The 17,892-nt window shown below is 50.1% G+C and overlaps 7 protein-coding genes across 7 annotated transcripts; 3 read left to right on the top strand and 4 right to left on the bottom strand.

Moving 5' to 3' along the window:
* Window positions 1-360: 360 nt before the first annotated feature.
* SCP_0100920 (hypothetical protein) lies at window positions 361-1,041 on the top strand (the record flags this gene model as incomplete). Its single annotated transcript, XM_027752332.1, has 1 exon — window positions 361-1,041. The coding sequence occupies one exon, from the start codon at window positions 361-363 to the stop codon at window positions 1,039-1,041; it is 681 nt and encodes a 226-aa protein (XP_027608133.1).
* A 3,108-nt stretch (window positions 1,042-4,149) lies between these two features.
* Window positions 4,150-6,348, bottom strand: SCP_0100910 (hypothetical protein; the record flags this gene model as incomplete). Its single annotated transcript, XM_027752331.1, has 8 exons — window positions 4,150-4,422; window positions 4,495-4,671; window positions 4,727-5,202; window positions 5,259-5,490; window positions 5,547-5,711; window positions 5,767-6,088; window positions 6,139-6,219; window positions 6,269-6,348. 8 exons carry the CDS (start codon window positions 6,346-6,348, stop codon window positions 4,150-4,152), a joined length of 1,806 nt encoding a protein of 601 aa, XP_027608132.1.
* Window positions 6,349-6,393: 45 nt separating this feature from the next.
* Window positions 6,394-7,656, bottom strand: SCP_0100900 (hypothetical protein; the record flags this gene model as incomplete). The annotated part of the gene is made up of 4 exons (XM_027752330.1): window positions 6,394-6,864; window positions 6,917-7,395; window positions 7,456-7,473; window positions 7,527-7,656. 4 exons carry the CDS (start codon window positions 7,654-7,656, stop codon window positions 6,394-6,396), a joined length of 1,098 nt encoding a protein of 365 aa, XP_027608131.1.
* Window positions 7,657-7,672: 16 nt separating this feature from the next.
* Window positions 7,673-9,587, bottom strand: SCP_0100890 (hypothetical protein; the record flags this gene model as incomplete). Its single annotated transcript, XM_027752329.1, has 9 exons — window positions 7,673-7,707; window positions 7,760-7,833; window positions 7,891-8,117; window positions 8,172-8,213; window positions 8,277-8,435; window positions 8,503-8,700; window positions 8,754-8,990; window positions 9,088-9,240; window positions 9,294-9,587. 9 exons carry the CDS (start codon window positions 9,585-9,587, stop codon window positions 7,673-7,675), a joined length of 1,419 nt encoding a protein of 472 aa, XP_027608130.1.
* A 747-nt stretch (window positions 9,588-10,334) lies between these two features.
* Window positions 10,335-12,663, bottom strand: SCP_0100880 (hypothetical protein; the record flags this gene model as incomplete). Its single annotated transcript, XM_027752328.1, has 9 exons — window positions 10,335-10,457; window positions 10,510-10,662; window positions 10,836-10,965; window positions 11,021-11,057; window positions 11,118-11,249; window positions 11,308-11,509; window positions 11,559-12,067; window positions 12,116-12,487; window positions 12,540-12,663. The coding sequence occupies 9 exons, from the start codon at window positions 12,661-12,663 to the stop codon at window positions 10,335-10,337; spliced, it is 1,782 nt and encodes a 593-aa protein (XP_027608129.1).
* Window positions 12,664-13,030: 367 nt separating this feature from the next.
* Window positions 13,031-15,770, top strand: SCP_0100870 (hypothetical protein; the record flags this gene model as incomplete). The annotated part of the gene is made up of 9 exons (XM_027752327.1): window positions 13,031-13,646; window positions 13,698-13,868; window positions 14,116-14,258; window positions 14,328-14,399; window positions 14,463-14,594; window positions 14,648-14,935; window positions 14,993-15,169; window positions 15,221-15,370; window positions 15,426-15,770. 9 exons carry the CDS (start codon window positions 13,031-13,033, stop codon window positions 15,768-15,770), a joined length of 2,094 nt encoding a protein of 697 aa, XP_027608128.1.
* Window positions 15,771-17,327: 1,557 nt separating this feature from the next.
* Window positions 17,328-17,552, top strand: SCP_0100860 (hypothetical protein; the record flags this gene model as incomplete). Its single annotated transcript, XM_027752326.1, has 1 exon — window positions 17,328-17,552. One exon carries the CDS (start codon window positions 17,328-17,330, stop codon window positions 17,550-17,552), a length of 225 nt encoding a protein of 74 aa, XP_027608127.1.
* Between the last annotated feature and the right edge of the window lie 340 nt (window positions 17,553-17,892).

Below are 17,892 nucleotides of genomic sequence, written 5' to 3'. Positions count from 1 at the left end.
CTCCACTGCACAACCCTCGCCTTTCTTTGGATCATCCACCGAATCCTTATCAGACGACTTGTCGAACACACACTCTTCACGCGAGACAGCCCGCACGCTAACGGCTGGGGTGATCAGAACGATGCCTGGAACTGATCAGGCAGTTCTTATCTCTGTGGGAATACTCTTTATCGTCCAATGGATTTTCATCTATTTGATTATTACCCGGATCCACGACATTCTATTTCACATCACAGATAACCGCGACCCCCTTAACGACCAAAAGGTATAAAAGGAGGAGAAAACGACATATCATCAATGCCCACTTCCGCTATAGACGACCTTGTTCACAATATACTCGCTGAAGTCGCCTCCACAATTATGAGCATACCCGCATCGCCTACGCTTGTCAATGGAGTACCCTCTCGAGCACAGACACCCTTTATCCGCACCTCATCGCCCTCACCTTCTATCGAACTCAGTCACGCATCGGACGAACAAGAATTTGCCACACGTCTGATCTCGGCTATCCGTGTTCCTGTCGACTTCACAGATATCCTCGTCGCCTTACGAAATCGCCCGCAAGATCGACAAGCGGTGGTTTCCATGCAACGAGCATTAGAAATGGTCGAGTGGATGCAGACGGCCAGACAAGAGCTCATCGCAGCAGAAGAAAGGACGAGTAGAGCCCAGACCAGAGTCGACCAAGTCTGGTCGTTGATGCGCAGTACGGTCACTCGTACAGCACAGGAGATTTGGAGGGAGCATGGGGACGAAGACATCGGACACATCCTCGGATACACCACTAATGGAATACCCGCATCCACTCCTCGCTCGTCGCCAGAACCAATTCCCGTTCGACCTCGCCCTCCTCGTTCGCACGTACCCAGTGGACGATCTTCATTATCCCAACCATCTTTCTCGACTGCATCCACTTCCTCGCGTCGCGGTCATCCCTACAGGAACGGACGTATCCCCGAACAAGGATCACGAACCAGCCGGCGGACATGCTACAGATGTGGAGGAGATCATTATGTTCGCGACTGCCCCCGACGACGATGAAGATCACAATATTTCTTGTGGGACAAGAAACGTTAGACGGGAGCTGATGTTACAACGCTCCCCACTTGTGGCGCGTCTTTTCTTTTTCTTTTCCTTGTTCCCTTTACGTTACCAGACCACGTGATCCAACACGTGACTCATCGGAGCGCAACCTCCGATTCTTTACCCAGATGCCCAGAACCCCTAGTCTAGGGTTACACCGGATCCAACTCCGGACCTTCTTCTTATCGCGCATGCAAGACGTGCATGTACGCCTCATCTTTACCTCGTTCTGATACACGACTCGTTATCCCCATTAGTACTGATTATCTCTCATGACCTTACTCAGCTTTCTCATACATATTACTTCCTCGCTGTTACCTTGCCCAGATATCGTTTCACCTTATCTAGCCAATGAACGATCTCGCATTACTGCGTAGTACTGCGGATACCTTTTGTATAAGTAGACGACCTTGTCGAGCGGGATCCCCATCTCGACCTGGTTACCATTAAACCAGCTTTTCACTTGCCTTTGACTGAGATCGACCGTCAGTAGCAGACAGCTACTACGAGTCATAAGAACGAACTCTGAATCGACCTTCAGTGCGAGGACATCGCCAGAAGTGTCACTTGAACGGACTTGTGTCTTAGACTAAGACCTTGTCTCGTGACGACTCGACTAGACGCTCGTGTTTCGCTACCGCGTAACAACTGTGGGGTTGCTCGAATATGTTCGCATCGCATCCCGCCGGTGCCACTGGGATCACTTGGAGCGAAATACGTTGCAGCGGCGGAATAGTAGACATTGACCTTTCCATGGAATGTCGGGCATTGACCAAGGGGTACCTCAGAAGCGGGAAGGAGGGCACGCCAAGGCCTTAACTGACTGTACAGGAATCGCCGGATGAGTTCCGGTAGAATTGGCTGGTGGATGTGGAATGATAAACGCACGACATCCTTTGGATATTTGCGCTCTGAACGGTAAATTAGAGAACTAGCTTTGAGGCGTGGGTAACACAGAACATACGAATTGTAGCTGCCATGTCGACATAGGCACGAACTTGGGGTCCTGCTATAGGCAGCCCTTCGTGAAGTGCTGTGTTGTCGTTCTCGTTCACAATACGTTCCACAGGATTCGAACGTGATTCTGGAGCATGCTCGTTCGCAGGTCTAGGGTCATCCGCATTCGCTGGTAATCCATCGTCAGGAAGTACATCGCCATCCCTCGCATTGTCCGAATCTGTAGAAATACTTAAGATCAGTACATTACAATACATAAATTACGATAGCGTACCATGCAAGGACTGTACCGCACAAGGCAAGTCCAGCATATGGCGACTTGTGAAGTCAACGCGCGCTGCCGCAAGCTTGTCAAGGCGTTGATTGGTTAGCAGCATCTGCTTGATAGCTTCGAATCGACTCAATCGCCTCCAGGGCTCTTTGACGGCCTTGATGTGTTTGGACTCTGTGATGGAAGAACAAAGACCGTTCGGAGCTGCGAACTCCCATACAAGCCACTTGTAATGTTGTAAGGAATGTTGTCGGGGAAGATTAAATCCACTGACGCGGACTCCAGACGTCTCGAAAATGCTCCTGTAGTGATGAAAGCGCTCCAGCACACCTTCGAGATCTTGTAATGTCTTCTCCGTGTGGACGTTGCGCCGAGCCATATAACAAAACTCTAGGAAGGCTCGCAACGTGCGCATCATATCCTCGGGAATATACCCGGCTAGCGCAGGAAGGTACACCTAAAGCTTATGGTTGAGTTTACTTCCCCATGCATGCCAGCGGACATGAAACGAACCTTCATCAGGGCCTTTGAGTCGTCACCTGTCCACTGTTTGAAGCCGCGCCCTTCATGAAAGTTTTGTAACCCAGAAAAGGGAGGAACAACTGCGATTCTAGTAAACATTTCGTATCAGATCAGATGATGTGCAACGATATAGCTCAGACTTACCAGCGGTCAATGTCCGCTAAGACGACTGCAGCCTGTTGTTTCCCGTGCGTGATCACAAGGTATTGTTCTACCCAGTCAACCAAATGGTCTTTGAATGTGCCTTTGATGAGTTGATGGAGCAGATCTGGCGATAGCAGCTCATGAATGTCTGCCCTAGGGAAGTCATTTGTAAAGGGCTGCAAAGCGAGCATTAGCATGGATTCATCAGAGAAGTGATGGACAATAAATGTGAAAAGAATGCAGCTATACGACAAGGAAATATGAATGAGCGATCCATTGCAATCTTCGCAATGTTGTATTTGTTCAAGTTGTCCATGTAACTGATGACCTTGCCATTGTCGTCATGCAACTCGCCGGTGTACCCCTCCACAGGCGTCCTCTGCGAATGCCTCGCCCTGGCACCCACGTGTGGTGGTGAAGTGTACGGGACACTCACAGGTGGGGACGACGACCTGCAGTAAGCACGCTCAGTGAAGTGCAGCAAGCCGACGTCCATCAGGTCTGCACGGCGGTCAGGATACCGTCTTAGTTGCACCGGTATGTTGCATGCTCGTGCGATATCTCGCGCGGCCAGAAGTCGCGCTTGGAGCGGACTGGCGAGCGGGTTGGCGAGCGGGCTTGAATGCTCGCGGATCTTCACCTGACTGGGCATGCGAGCCAAATGGGAAAGGGTGCGGGGCAGCACCAGAATGTTAGTGGGCTGTGATGCGAGGTGAGTGTAGGGGTACCCATGCTCATTAGAGGTTGGGGGTGTGGGCTCCATCGCATCTTTGTGCAACTGGATTACATATGAATAGCCATATTATGACATAAATAAGGGACAGGTCGCACCTTGTAAAGATGAGCCGTGAGTCGACAGAACTGGAGCCGCGCCGCTGGTCGTGGTAGAGTTGGTGGAGGAATCGGATGAGATCGGATTCTTATCGGGGGTGCCTGTCCAGGGGAACTGCATTCCATGTGAGCACAACACCACTGTGAAATCTTCAGGCACTTACCCATTCCCTTGCATCAGCATTAACCGGTTAGTAAGAAGACCGCTAGGGTTGATGATGGGCACTTCCGCTTCTTGCTGCTCCTTTTTGATGTTCTTGTTCGACAGCTCGTGCACTTGCTTTTCCAGAACCGCCATCTAGATGAGAAAACCGGGTGATGAGTGTACCGAGATAAAAATATTACAAGTATGCGCACAGTGTCTGCGAGTTTTGTATCCTGTACGGCATGCCATAGAAGTCGTTGAGACCATGCTGCCACGAGAGTTCCTCCACGATATCTGCATGAAGCAGATCGAAGCAGATGTACAACGCCGCCGCGAAGCACTCCTTGTTGCCGATGTCGACGAAGTAGGAGAGAAGATCCTCTGCGACTTCTGTCGAGTTGGACATGGCTGCCGTAATCATTGTGTCCTTGTAGAGCTTGTCGGCCTTGGACAACGTAATCGACTCCTCCTACCGCGCATTTTTCTACATATTGAATATGTTAATGACTGAACTGTTATGATACAAGCGACGAGTTCGTACCTTGTAAAGGTGGGCCGCAAGTCGATGGAACTCCAACAGTTCGTGCTTCTCTAAGACATGCGCAAGTTTAATGTTGTTGAAGTTGTCAAAGCCGTCGATAGAGTCCCGCAATGTCATGTAGTCTTCCTCCTCGATGAGCAAGTTGTTGTACGCATCATTGACGGCCTCGATGTTCAGCTGTTAAAACCCGTTAGACTAAGTTCATCACACCCTTTAGCATTGAATAACTCACATGTTGCACAGCGATAAGATATGAGCGGACGAGGGGGATGTAGTCCATCTGGCTGAACATCCTCACGACGCGGACATGGTCAATACGAGGAATCAAGACGGTCAGCAGATCTGTTAGGAGAGTCGGTTGTTCTTGCAGATAGTTCTCACCGAGATAGATGAGCGTCGTTACAAGCCGGGCCCAATTGGAGATACTTGTGAAGAGCAACTTCGCCGCCTGGTAAAGTTCGTCCTCGAAACACTTCTCTCCGACCTCAAGAATGTCGGCAACATTCGTCATAGCCAAGAAGTCCTCCATATCGTGCAGACGATCGGTCTTCGCATAGGCATACGCCAACTCCGTGTCGATCTTAGGCTCGCGCAGAGTCTTGCGCGCCATTTGGAGGTACTTGGTGAGGTCGTCGTGCTTACCTGCGTGACTAGCAATCTCGATGACTTTGGCGTAGTTCGAGGGATCCTCAGCCTTGATGTACGAATCTGCAAATATTCATCTGGGATTAGCACCTGAAATGTTCAGACCCGGATTGACTCACCGATGGCATCCTTGATTTGCAGACCGTCGAGCTGTGCCTTCGCCAGCCTGCTCCACACCTTGGGCCTGTTGACTTTGATGGCATATTCGACATCGCAGTCCAGGGAGACGATATGCTCGACGAGCGCGTTGATGGCCATGGCGTGCTGCTCATACTTCTTGTATATGAGGAATGCCTCCTCGTACAGGCCATGGTCAGTCGCAATCTTGGCAATCTCAGCGATATCGTAGTTCTTGAGCTTGTCAATGTATCCAACGACTTTTTGTCTGCGCGAATGGCTGTCAACACCATCAAGTTCTGGAGGTTGCGATTGTCGCTGAATGGTGAAGGCTCGAGGATGAGCTTCTCGAGCAGCTCGATCAACTCAATGGGAAGGTCTGCCATCAAGAACACCTTCCCAGTTACGAACACATCATCGGGGTCTGTGGACTCAGGAAGGGCGGTCGCAATGATCTAGTTGTAGTGAAGTCAGTAGGGAGATCAGACGAAAACAACGCAGAAATCTCACCTGATCCGTCAGCTGACGACGATGCATGTTGTCCTGTCCAAGAGCACGAACGCGGGTGTGGGGGGAGCCCGTGTGGGCATGCATATATGCGAAAGTGGGGAAACGCACCTGGGTGATGACGATGAGGTTGGCCCATCTGTTGTCGACGCCGGTGGAGTCGAAGGTTCCCTCGGCGATGGAGACGCGGGGGTTATGTACGAACTTTGCGAAGACGTCGCGCATGCCTTCGGACGGCTTGAGGGCGCGGAGCTGGTTCACGGAGTGGGACCAGTCTGGGTGGGCGAGGAGCGCACGGGTGAAGATGCCGGTGCCCGCACCGATCCTAGTAAAGCTGAGCAGTCAGAGAAGCGAGGATGGGGCAAGTAAACTCACTCGACAGTGTTGAGTGGGGCAGAGGCTGCAAGGGCATTGCGGATGTGGGAGAGGGTGGCAGGCTGGTACGAGGGCCAAGCACTGGGGCTGTGGAATGAGAACAGGGAAGCGAGCGCTCGGAGTGACTGACCGACAATAGAGCTCGTTCGTTCCCGTACCGAAGCCGACCTTGGCGATGTTGTGTACTGGGTGCTCTGCAGTGGCAAGCATGGGCACGAGGAGATGGGGGACTGACAGATCATATTACAGCCCGTGTTAGATGTCGTGCAATCTGCCGTGGATGATGACGGGAAGAATATTTGGCTGCTGCGGGGCCGACAGCCCGCATCTCACGAGAATGTCTTTTCTCTCTCTCCTCCATCTCTTTTCCCCACCATGGATGCCCCCATCTCCTTCTCCGTTGCCTCTGGTCACCACATCTCCACCTTCTCCCTCACCACCACCTTCCTCCTCGTCTCCCACACTGGCGACAGTGAGTTCATCCACCCGCCCTTGCGCTCCCCAACTCACCCTTCTCCAGAGAAATGGCCGCAGATTGAGACTGACTTGCGCCCATAGGTCCAGATCACGACACTTGATGGGATAGCGAGCTTGTTGCTTGAACATCGAGTTGTCATTCATGATGGCAATGAGCTCGTCGTCGCATGGACCCTTCGCGTACACAATGTAGGCGAGGTATGGATCTCTGGCCTCACAGAATTTGCCGACGACCAGCGGCTCGTACAACTGAACAGTCACATTTTAACAAGGGGTAGCGGTAAGGAATGAATGAACTTACATTGTCCTCCTTCAAGAACGTCTCGGGATTGTTGTTCGAGTCAATATAGATCTTTGCGAGCGCGTTGTACACAGCAGGGTCTTGGTTTCCCGCCTGCACGTGTGCCTCCAACCATGGAAGGATTGACTTCAGCCTGTTCATTTTCTCTACCTCGTTCACGAGTTCATCGATGGGGAAGTTGCCAGGGACAGAAGCAAGCAACGACTTGATGATTGTCTCATCACAGTCGACATCCAAGAGACCCCCAATGACCTGCGGCGTCCTGACCAAGTTGACGCATTGAACATAAACCTCAATAAAGCTGGTGAGACCATTCTGATACAGGTACAGCACAAGGTCATGGACGAAGTTGAACCGGTCGCAGACGATGATGAGGGGTAGCTGGTCCGAAAGCTTGGCCTCCTTCAGGAAGTTCTTGACTTTCTCCAGGTTGTAGTAGTTGCTCTCACGACAGATGCATTCAACCTCACGAATCTGGCCTGTACGAGTGGCCGCCTGGATGTGAATCTCGGGATCCTAGCTAAGATTGACGATGGAACTGAAGTAGTAGTATAGGTCTGGTCGTAGAGCGTCAGCGTCCAATAAAATGATATGTATAGAACGAGATCACCTTCGAATGACTTAAACTTCTCAAACAACTTGATGAGCTTGACAGGGCCAAGGATATCCGAGTACTTCGTAGCGATCTGGACAACAACCTGCAGGTTCTGCCAAATGTTGATACGAAGTATCTCTCCCATGCAAGCCAATGACTGCTCAGTAGTAAGGCGACTGAAGTAGCTGACGAGCCACTAATGGACGAGTGAGTAACAAGCGCAACAAAAAGTGAGACACGGCAAATACTCATATCGATCTGGAACACGTTCGCATGCACGATGACGCTTGATGTTCCCCAAGTCCTCGTAGTGCTCGAGAGCCTGCAGACAAAAATATGAGTAAGAGCAATCAATCGCCATGAAAGTCTACAAACTCACTGCAGTAAACCAGCCTTCTCGCAAAGGTTGGCAATTCGTGGACGGTCGTAGTGCGTGAACATCTCATTACCGATAATGGCATCCGCGACTTGAGGGGCGTGAATCAGGTTCATCTCCAGCAGACGAGTCTGGAGATGAGCCTGCTCAGGCTTGTTCTCCTTCAGCACGTCGAGTAAGAACAACGTCGCGGGCTGGATCATGTTTTGCGACATGAAGATGTCCACCACCTGAAGAGGGAACGAGCTCAGTAATAGAACGCTTGAAGTAGACAGAAAACTCACCCACTCGACATCCATGAGCGGACCTGAGTCATCGTTGACGAGCTGCGCAGAGAACTCAGCACCCTTCTCGGGGTTGGTTCACATGACGTGTTGGAGCAGGCTGACAAAGTTCGGGGTGTATCCAACCTTCTTCGCATAAAGGACGATCTTGTCCATCTGTCCCATCTCCGCAAAGCACACAATGACCTTATTTGGCACATTCGCTCTGAGATAGACACTCAACGCGAGGGTCATGTCGTGAAGTCGGACAATATCGCCAAGTTCCTCGCTACATGTAAGGTACGTGTAGCATGTCAGACATTGCCATATCTGAATGCACGGTCATACGAACCTTGTTCTCTAGCCACTTCTCAAGGAGCCGCTTCCTGCCTTGTTGCAAGACTGGACGAGCAAGTTCGAGTGACTCCAGGTGGTTCAGTTCACCTTTCTCGAGAAGAATACCAAAGTACTGGAGAACGGGAAAAAGACCGCCAGGAGGTGCTGGCACATGCTTGAACGCCTCGATGACTTGCACAGTGCGAAGAATACCCTGGAAATTATAATATGAGAACATATCTGGATATCACTCTGAGAACGATGTACTCGCGGTGAATTCGCAGCGACCTTCGCCGCTTCGCCGAACTGACCGGTCCGGAAGAGCTGCTGATATTGCTTAATGTACAGGTCATCTGCACCCGGAAGATTGGCGCTGCTAGCCATCTTGAATGCGAGTTCCGTGTTATTAATCGTCGTGAGGATGTATAGTATAATTGTCTGCTCATCGATGTTGACACTGAGCACCTGGCCCTTCTTGTTGACGCCAATGATACCGTTCGTCGCCTCATGTTAAGTGGTTACAAAGATGGTCTCCCCAGAGATACGGTTCATGTAGATGCAGGCACCAGACTCCAGGTCGTAGAGGTGGATGAAACCACACTTCGTCACTAGGTATACGATACCGACTGTGCTTCTTCGACACTTGCATAGCCACGGGGAAGTCGTTCGTCGCCTCTGGAGGGAAATAGACATCGACAACTTTCTTTATGAAGGGTGGATCCGGTACTGTGTGGTCAATTTCGACAATGTGCAGCTGGATGCACTGAGTCATCAAAAGTACCACGGAGTAAGATGTATATTACTGACCTTCACTCCTGTGGCTGTCCGGACAGAGAACGTAAACAGTTTCGTGGGCTTATGGTGTCTGTCCATCTTGAGCTCGGCAAACGCAGCAGCATGATCCTCAATCGGCTGGCTGACCCCGTGCTCTCTGCTGAAAAGTTGTACCAAGCCTTTGACCTTGAATGCTGAGGGGTTGCTTGTGTTTCCTGAAATGCCAACCAACACAAGCCATTTCTCATCTGCCGATACGTGGTAGTTGATGATCTGCACGCCAACGAGAGTCGGGTGACAGTCGAAGATCTTCTGTGGGGCTGACATCACATCTGCAACAGACCAGTGGTACACGCTGGTACTTATTCTCGTTCTGCTCAGCTAATAGACATGAGTATGATTCAGTGTGAAGTGATGACCGCAATGGACGGGGACCTACAAGTAATTCATTGCATTGCCCATCTCTTCCTCTCGTCTCCGGTGATTGGACCCTGGAAGAACGTGTTGAGGATAGAGTGCTTGCACATCTGGTCACCTGGAGCTCGTGTTGGACTTGCGTGGCTGAATGTAGAGGAGATAAAAGGGACACCATGTGCCAGTGCTAAATGTGCTGCAGGCGAGTCAGGTGGTAGTGGGACGATGAGGGAAAGGTTGGGGTTTGCTGTGGTGGAGGTGGGGAAGGGCGGTAGAGTGACATTTTCTGGCGTGAGGCCTGGGTTGAGAAGCGCAACGACTTTTTGGATGGTGCGTGAATTCTGCAAGAAAGGCGTGTTTCAGGGTGAAGGACAGTGCGAGATGAGGGTCGAAGATCTTCAGCGGGGGCGACATCGCATCCGCGATGGACTAGTGGTACACGCCTGTGTCTGTGACCATGCCAATTGTCGAGTTCGAAATCCACTTCCAGAAGATGACTTCCTCGTTGTTGTGACTTCGCTTTCTGCTTCGTGTCCATGTTGAAACTTTGGAGTGTCAGACTGGCTGTATGAGCGCAAGCATATCAGCCAACACTCTAATATGTTGATGACTGGTTGACATACCTGAAATGAGATGAACACACACCGTGGCACGCTGAGGTTAGAAAATTGAAGACGCTTGCAGAATGCGATCCGTAGTAGCAGGAAGTGGGGTGTCCATGTGTGCGCCCTCGCATCTGATGCACATGGGCACGAGCGGGGTGGTGACGACCTGATCGGGCCCCTGCACGCCGGACTAACATGAGCCCCCAGTGAGCCTGGTGGACGAGGCGAACCTGGCGCGGCTCGAGTGCGTGCCGATCTTCTTCTTCTCGGGCAGTGAGAACATGGTGTATGCGCTGAGCGCGATGGACGTGTCGTATATGATGCTGCAGAATGCGTTTGTTGGGGGCCGGTATGAGCGAGACGTGTTTGATGGGCTTGGGCATCTGGACCATTGGATGGGCGAGCGCGGGGCGAGAGTGGTTTGGCCGAGGGTGAGGTGAAGGTTTGTGGGAAGTAGACAACGTGACAGAAAGGAATCAAAAGGGAAATGGTATCAAGTGAATGGATGAAACAAAAGCAAAAAGAGAGAATTTTAAGCAACTAATGAAAGTCTTACCACGATGTCAACAATGCCGTACTCGTCCCAAAGGACGCCGACCCCAAATTCTTCAAGAAGGGCGTCCGTATGCTCACGTGAGCGTGGTCCACTCCCAGGACTGTCTAGATTGTCACTACGTGCAGTACACCTGCACGATTGGCGAGATACTTAGCAATAGTAATCAGACCAGTCGAAGGACTTACTTTGGGCACCATCCTTGCACAATGCAGGCAAGGAGGGCTTGTTCTGGGTAGTCAGCAATGTACGGCCCCAATCTATATATGACTCATCGAAAATGACCATCTCCACAACGAGTGACTTCGGGAGTTGTCATAGCGGGCTTAAGACCCTGCAAAATGTGGGATAATGATGTATGGAAGAGCTGTCGGCGGAATTTGCGGAACTTGATATCATCCTTGTATTCGCGATCGGCTTAGTGTACAATCTCATAATCAGAAGCATGTTCGCAGCAAGTAAACTTGTCACTTACTTTTGGGTATAGCGAGAAACCCAACCAGTGTGACTGCATTGCGATGTGCACAACGCACACTGTTGTGTACACCGCCTATTGACATGTACAACGGATAGTACTCATTCTGTCCCATTGCGACAGAGACCGTTGTCTTATCGTTGCCTAAAATGATCGGTACGAATGCGGCACCGTGCATGTTTGGATCGTTTGCAATCAAATCCTACAAAGTATGAGTCGCGCGTGCACAAATGAACAGAACAAAGACATACCGCCTGTCTCCATGCCCAATCACCGGACATGAAATCCTTCAAATGGCGTTCACCGTTATAGAACTCACGAAATGGGCTGTAATCGATCTCATCGTTGAAGTCCGGATTTGCGAGCATATTCTTCGCAATTTCATGTGGATCCCGGAACAAGACCTCATACTCGGCAACCATCCATGGAGGCACGTCATTGTCCGGCAATGGTCCACGATAACACATCTTGGATGACTGCCATGGGACATCGCCGTGAGAGATTGCATCTATAGTCTGATATAGGTCTTTCGCGTTGGCGAAGGGAGGATTTTCGCCATGTTTCATAAGGCTCGCAGCCCATAAATCGAGGAGGATGTTTATATTCCCGGCAGACATTTGCTCTCGAGTGTAAAGAAACTCAGCAAGTTCGAACTCAACGCGATCGCGGAATGGTGACCAGTCATTAGCGGCAGGACCTTCTTGAGGTGCTGGAGGAGTATCCGGTGGTAAGGAGTTCCCTTGCTCGTCACAAGGTGTGCCTGTTTTCATTAGATTAGCTGCACATATTGACATTCAAATGGATGTACCATTGATGAACAGATGGTATTCCCGAGTCGACTCGACAGGATCAGCTTCAAAATGTTCATGATCTGCCGGGTCGTGTGGTGGGATGTCGTCATCATCAGATACGCTGTTGCCTTCGAAACTCGTGGAAGAGTCATCATTGAAGTCGGCACCAGGTGCGAAGCCCATGGGGAACGCGTCTGAGATGTAGTCTGTACTACGGTTGTGTGAACTGGTATCGTCCGAGTTGTCAGCGAGTACTCCAGGGCTCAAAGAACTTGACTCGTCTTGAAGGTGGTCAAGATCGTGCAAGGCTTCGAGAATGGGGGACTCTATGAAGTCAAATTCGAACTGAAGATCATCAACGTCACTGTGAGCATTATTGCTATGCTCTGCTAGAATGCCATTAGCATTCAGCTCCAGCGCGAAGAATTTTGGATTGCTTACGATCAGTACTTTTGGCCGCACTCCGAGGTGAAGCATTGCCATCCTCCTGGGCTGCATTTCTGACTGCATTATCCTTGGCCATAGGCTGCGCGGGTCGTGCATGATATGTGCGTTCATGCTTCATAAGGCCGGACTGGTTTCGAAACCACCTATTACATCCCGGGTTCCTGCAGGGATGTCTGAGAACCTTGTGCTTGATACGGGCTTGCAATTTCTGTATCGAAAAAGCCATTATGTGAATATTTGAGGTTTCCAATGGAGGATGGAGTTGTAGCCGCAGATAGCTTGCCTTGTGTTCAATTTGTAGGGAGAGAAATAGAAATTTTACATTCAATCTACCGTAAATGATTTCGCGGTCAGTAATTGGTGCCGAATGGCACAAACTTGAACTTCGCCGAAACGTAAGTCTCCGCTAGACGCTCGTATCCGTGGTGGTCACTCTTTGGTTCAATGCACCCCAACGCTTTTTTCCCATCCTCCACCATCACTCTATGGCGAAGAACAGCACACGTCCCATCAGACTTCGCGCAGCTCCGAAGTCTGAGCATTCTTTGGAACCTGCTGGCGAGCCTCCTGGTGGTCTTCCTGTCGATCAGCTTCCTCCACAGACAAGACGTAAGCGACGTACTCAAGATGACATCAACACCCAGGAAGCTGCAGGTGGCGCTTCGATGGAAAATAATCCTCCACCTGCTAAATGCATACGACATGCTTCTGACACTGTCGTTGGCTCAGCCGACAAACATGCAGTGGACGATGTCCCCCAGTCTACACGACGCACACGTCAGCATCCCGCGGCTGAACTTGTCAGTGCACCTACGGTAGAGGAAAACCCTCAACCCCAAAAGCAAACCCGACGTGTCACAAAGCCACCTGTCAAGGTGGCTGCTAGAGACGCAGCCCAAGTACCCACGCCGCCAAAATGCAAGCGATGCACTGCTGCTGAAGTCCAGGCCGAGAAGGATGCAAAAGCAGCTGCAAAGAAAGAGCGCGAGGATGGAGAGGCAGAGGCACGAAGGCGCATAGCTCAGGTCGAAGATGATTTGGTGAGAGCAGGGAACAAGATCGAACGGGAGAGAGTTACGCGGCCAACTTCGCAGAGACAAGGTACGTGATATATTGATTGCATGTGCACAGCCAATCTTCAAGACCTGATAGGACTGTCAGAGCTTCCTTCAGAGGATGAGACGGCTGACGATAGATCATCACTCACCGAGTACACTGAATCAGGTCTGACTGACAACGAACAGCCAAAGAAAAGAGCCCGAAAGAAGGGAGTTCGTGCAGACATAGTCAACGCTCGTCAAACGCCGTCGACTGCTGCTGCTGGTGAGTGGGCAGCAGGCGCTGCTGATGTTCTCGATAAGGCAACTCAGGATGCTAAGTACGTACACACCACCACGACTTTTGCCACAGTCCAACATGTTTCTGCATCCCTATAGGAATCCAAACTTCGGGCTTGGAGAAGTCAAGGACTGGAAGAGGAATCTTCCCGCATGATGGGGCTCTGCTACTGGAGCTCGTGGCACCACTCAAAGGACGCGAGCCTCAAATGCTCCGGTTGGACAATTGGCAGCCTCAACTAGCACAATCGATGAGCAAAAATCTCAGTATCTCCAGATTCAAACTGCCCAATTTGCGAGTGACGATGAGGCAGTTGAGCGCTTTGATGCATTGTCGAGTCCGGAGAAAGGTCGTGACAAAAGATTGATGAATGCAGTAAGTTTACTTAACCCGAGTGCGAAGAATACAGGCTAAACGGCGAACTGTCACTCTGTACTTTTGCAGAGCTTGGTTGAGGTTGATAAAGTTGATCCAGACGAGACACCGCGACCACTACGTAGGACTTCTGCGAAACAGGTTCGTCATTACTATGTGTCAGCTACTCACATTTTTTTGGTGATTCACTACTCATTTGAACAGGTGTTGGTCAAAACCGAAGATGGATCGCAGCCTGAATTTCACATGGAGTCTACAGTCAAGCCCTCTATTCAGGCCGTAGGTGCATCAAGGCAGCAAGTGAAGACCGTGCGCACTACAGAAAATGTATATACGGTGACGTGTTCTTCTCATTTTGGAACGTGTTGATCTGAAGTCCGCAATGTCAGACTATTGTCAAGGTTGAAGAATCGGAGCAGGAGGGCAATCTCGACCCGAAGACTAAGCCTGCGAAGGGAAAGAAGAAGAACGTTGACCTTCCCATGGGCGCAAAAGCAGGACAACGTTGGCTACATGTATTTTTGCCAACATTGATGAAATACATGGGAACACTTGATAACCCGTGGGTAATTGGCGATGCTGAGCTTGTTGACGCTCTACAGATAATCTGGAACACTGTCTATCCCCGTCTCGAATACGAAGTCCGCCCTGACAACGATTGTGCAGTTTTCAATGTGGTACGTCCCCTTGCTTGATTTAATGACAGACTGACTAACTTTTGCGCGACATTCTAGGCGGGACAGCGCATTTACGATTGGCGCTGCGGATTTGGATCAACTGCAGCTGCAGTTGTCGAACTGTACCTTCAGAAGCATCAATACGATACAGAAGCCAAACGACGTGATGCCGCTATTGACTTGGTGCAGAATATGCGCTTTGCGTATGATGACGCTGAAGGAGATGATTATCAGGTAAAATCGGAGTTTGTGCTAAGTCCATGCAGTTACTCATTCTACTCGCAGACCTTCAAGGGCCTTTTCCGCGGTGAACTGGTCGCACGAACACTCATCTATCACTATCAGAAAATGAAGGGTGCCATTAATGTTCCAACACTCTATGGCGAAGACGGAGATCGGCGTGAAGTTGGGGCGGTTGGTATATCCGCTGCGGCGGTAAGTATTGTAACTTTTTTATTGCATTGTGATTGTATCTCTGATTTTGTTCTAGGTTGAGCGCATACTCGTGTTTTGGCAGACGGGAGCTATCAGGCTCGTCAATGGCCGACCTTTCATCCTGAAGACGCAGAACCCGACAACAGGTGTTGAAAGTACTTGGGCGACGCAGTTCAGTGCTGATAACTACGGCAAAAACACAGCTGACTTCGTCCAGTCCGCCGTGGATTCACTTTCGGAAAAGAAGTTTGTTAAGCTTATGTCAAAGGTTGAGCAGTACACCAAGCCGTCGTCATGGTCCTTAGGTCTCCATCACGATCTGATTGAAATTTCCGATGATGAAGACTTAAACGTCAATCACCGCAAACGACTGATTGACGCTGAGGTGGATTCTGACTAGCAATTACGCCCAGGTGAGTTTATCCTTCATACGTAGTTGTGCCAATTTACATTGGATTATAACTTCAGGTTGCTTTGTCCATGAACTAGGATGCGTGCAAACGTCAGGTTGACGGTCAACTTTCGTGAACATTTCAAGCTGTCGCTGGCATCCGTGATGCCTATCCATTCAATTCGGGACTTTCTTTGATCTAGCTATTGGTTTTCTTCAAGGCTCGGGTCGTAGTGATCACCTTCGCCTTCGCGCCTCTCCCTTTCGTTTATCGCTCACATCGCCCTCTCGTTCATCGCTCACATCGCCGTTTCATTCGTTGCTTACGTTGTTGCTCACGTTGTTCTCGCTTGCGTTCATTTGCATTGCCCCTTCGTTCGTTGCTGACATTATTTCTCGATTCTCTACTTAATCTCTTCTGACAAGTTCACACTTTCTTGGTTTCTAATTACTCGCCTTTAATCATACTTACCATTCTTATCCGTGGATTGCCCACCTTACTCTACTTTTGCTCCCGGAGAGTCTTTGATGCTTTGTTGGCTTAAACTTTCTTATATTGCTTTCAGCCCCTTCAATAAAACCTACTTTTTTCACTTTTGTGACTTGGAAACCTCTCGGCAAGAAACTTCAGAGCACGAAGAGGAATAAGTAACCTCCAGAAAAATGGAGAGGGGATCTTCACGGGGCGATCCAGACAAACACAAGTACGTATAAGACCGGAAAAGGACAGCACAAGCAGAACATAAGACCAAGGATCGCCTTAAAACTCCTTGAGCAAGGCAAACGGACCAGAGCCGTCAAATCTTCTTGTCTCGTCTTGATCTCCTTATTAAGACGGTCAAGACGCGATAAGGAAATTTGACTTTTGCTGATGTATCCGGCGCTTAACGGGCGCTAACTGTAAGGTAGGAGGGCTCTATCAAACTGCCCCAGACGTGTTATCTGCGGTGGTAGGGTGCGATGAGATAACCGTCTGGGTACGAGACCACTACCACTATAAGGAGACTCCCTCGCGTAACACATATTTTTTGCCTATATATGGTGCGAGTAGGGAGGTGCGCCGACTGAACGGTATGGCATAGTATGCCGGAAGAATGTGCGACCGGATATTGGCGACTCCGCCTCGCGGATGGAGCAGATCTTGTGTTTCCATAATTAACTTCGGCCCGCGATCGGCAAACAACCCTTCCGTCCTAATTTAGAAGTCATTTTTAAGAATAAAAGCTGGGGCTGACAGAGTGGTCAGCCACACGAACCGTAGTACTTATGGCTGTCTCATCGAAGCTATCACTCTCACCGCTCTCTGCAGTTCCCGCACATCTTCATTGCGCCGCTCATCTTCACCCATTACCCAACTTGCAATCAACAATGAGGTGATGTGACATGCTCGACATTAGTCATCATTGCACTCACACACTTACAGTTCCCAAACTCCTTCACCGACAAATTCTGACTCGTCAACGCTGACGCCAGGTGATTTCTTCTCACGTTCACCACTTACATGCAACACTAATCTAATCTACAGGCTCATGATACATCGCCAATCTACACAAGTCAGTCTCCACTATGGAGACCGAGCTTGTGTCCCACCATCTCTGCCTGGATACTATTGAGGAGATGTTGGCCGACTTGCAGGCAGGGCTGTGCAACATAGGGCTGAGGCTAGGTGAGCTGGAGGAGGCACAGAAGACAGGCTTAGAGTCACTGCGGAACGACATAGATTTGAAGATAGCCATGACGGTGATCCTAGATTCAGAGTCTGCGGTGAGAGATCGCTTCACTTATCAGTGATGACATTCCGCTTATGCTTCCATACATCTCAGTGCTCCGCCAGTTTAGTCCCAGTATTTCCTAATTTGGCTGTGGTATTCTTTTGTCCTTCACGATGTGACCGTAGGGTATAGTATAGTGAGGGACTCACTATACTATACCCTACGGTCACATTGGCACTCCTCCCCTACAAGTCGGCACCCCAGCATACCTCCCCCATTTCCAGTCCCCTTGCTTACCTTCTTCATACATATTCATACTGGCATATCTCAAACAATTGTGAATATGAACGACGGCGGACGGTCCAGTACTGGATGAGTTCTGTTTTCGGCGAAAATCCATGTTTTATCACGCTTTGTCA

The sequence above is a fragment of the Sparassis crispa genome, assembly GCF_003851025.1.
Source record: "Sparassis crispa DNA, contig_000000F, whole genome shotgun sequence".
Lineage (NCBI taxonomy): Eukaryota > Fungi > Basidiomycota > Agaricomycetes > Polyporales > Sparassidaceae > Sparassis > Sparassis crispa.
The sequence above is the reverse complement of the archived record's forward strand: the minus strand, read 5'-3'. Positions and strand labels throughout refer to the sequence as shown.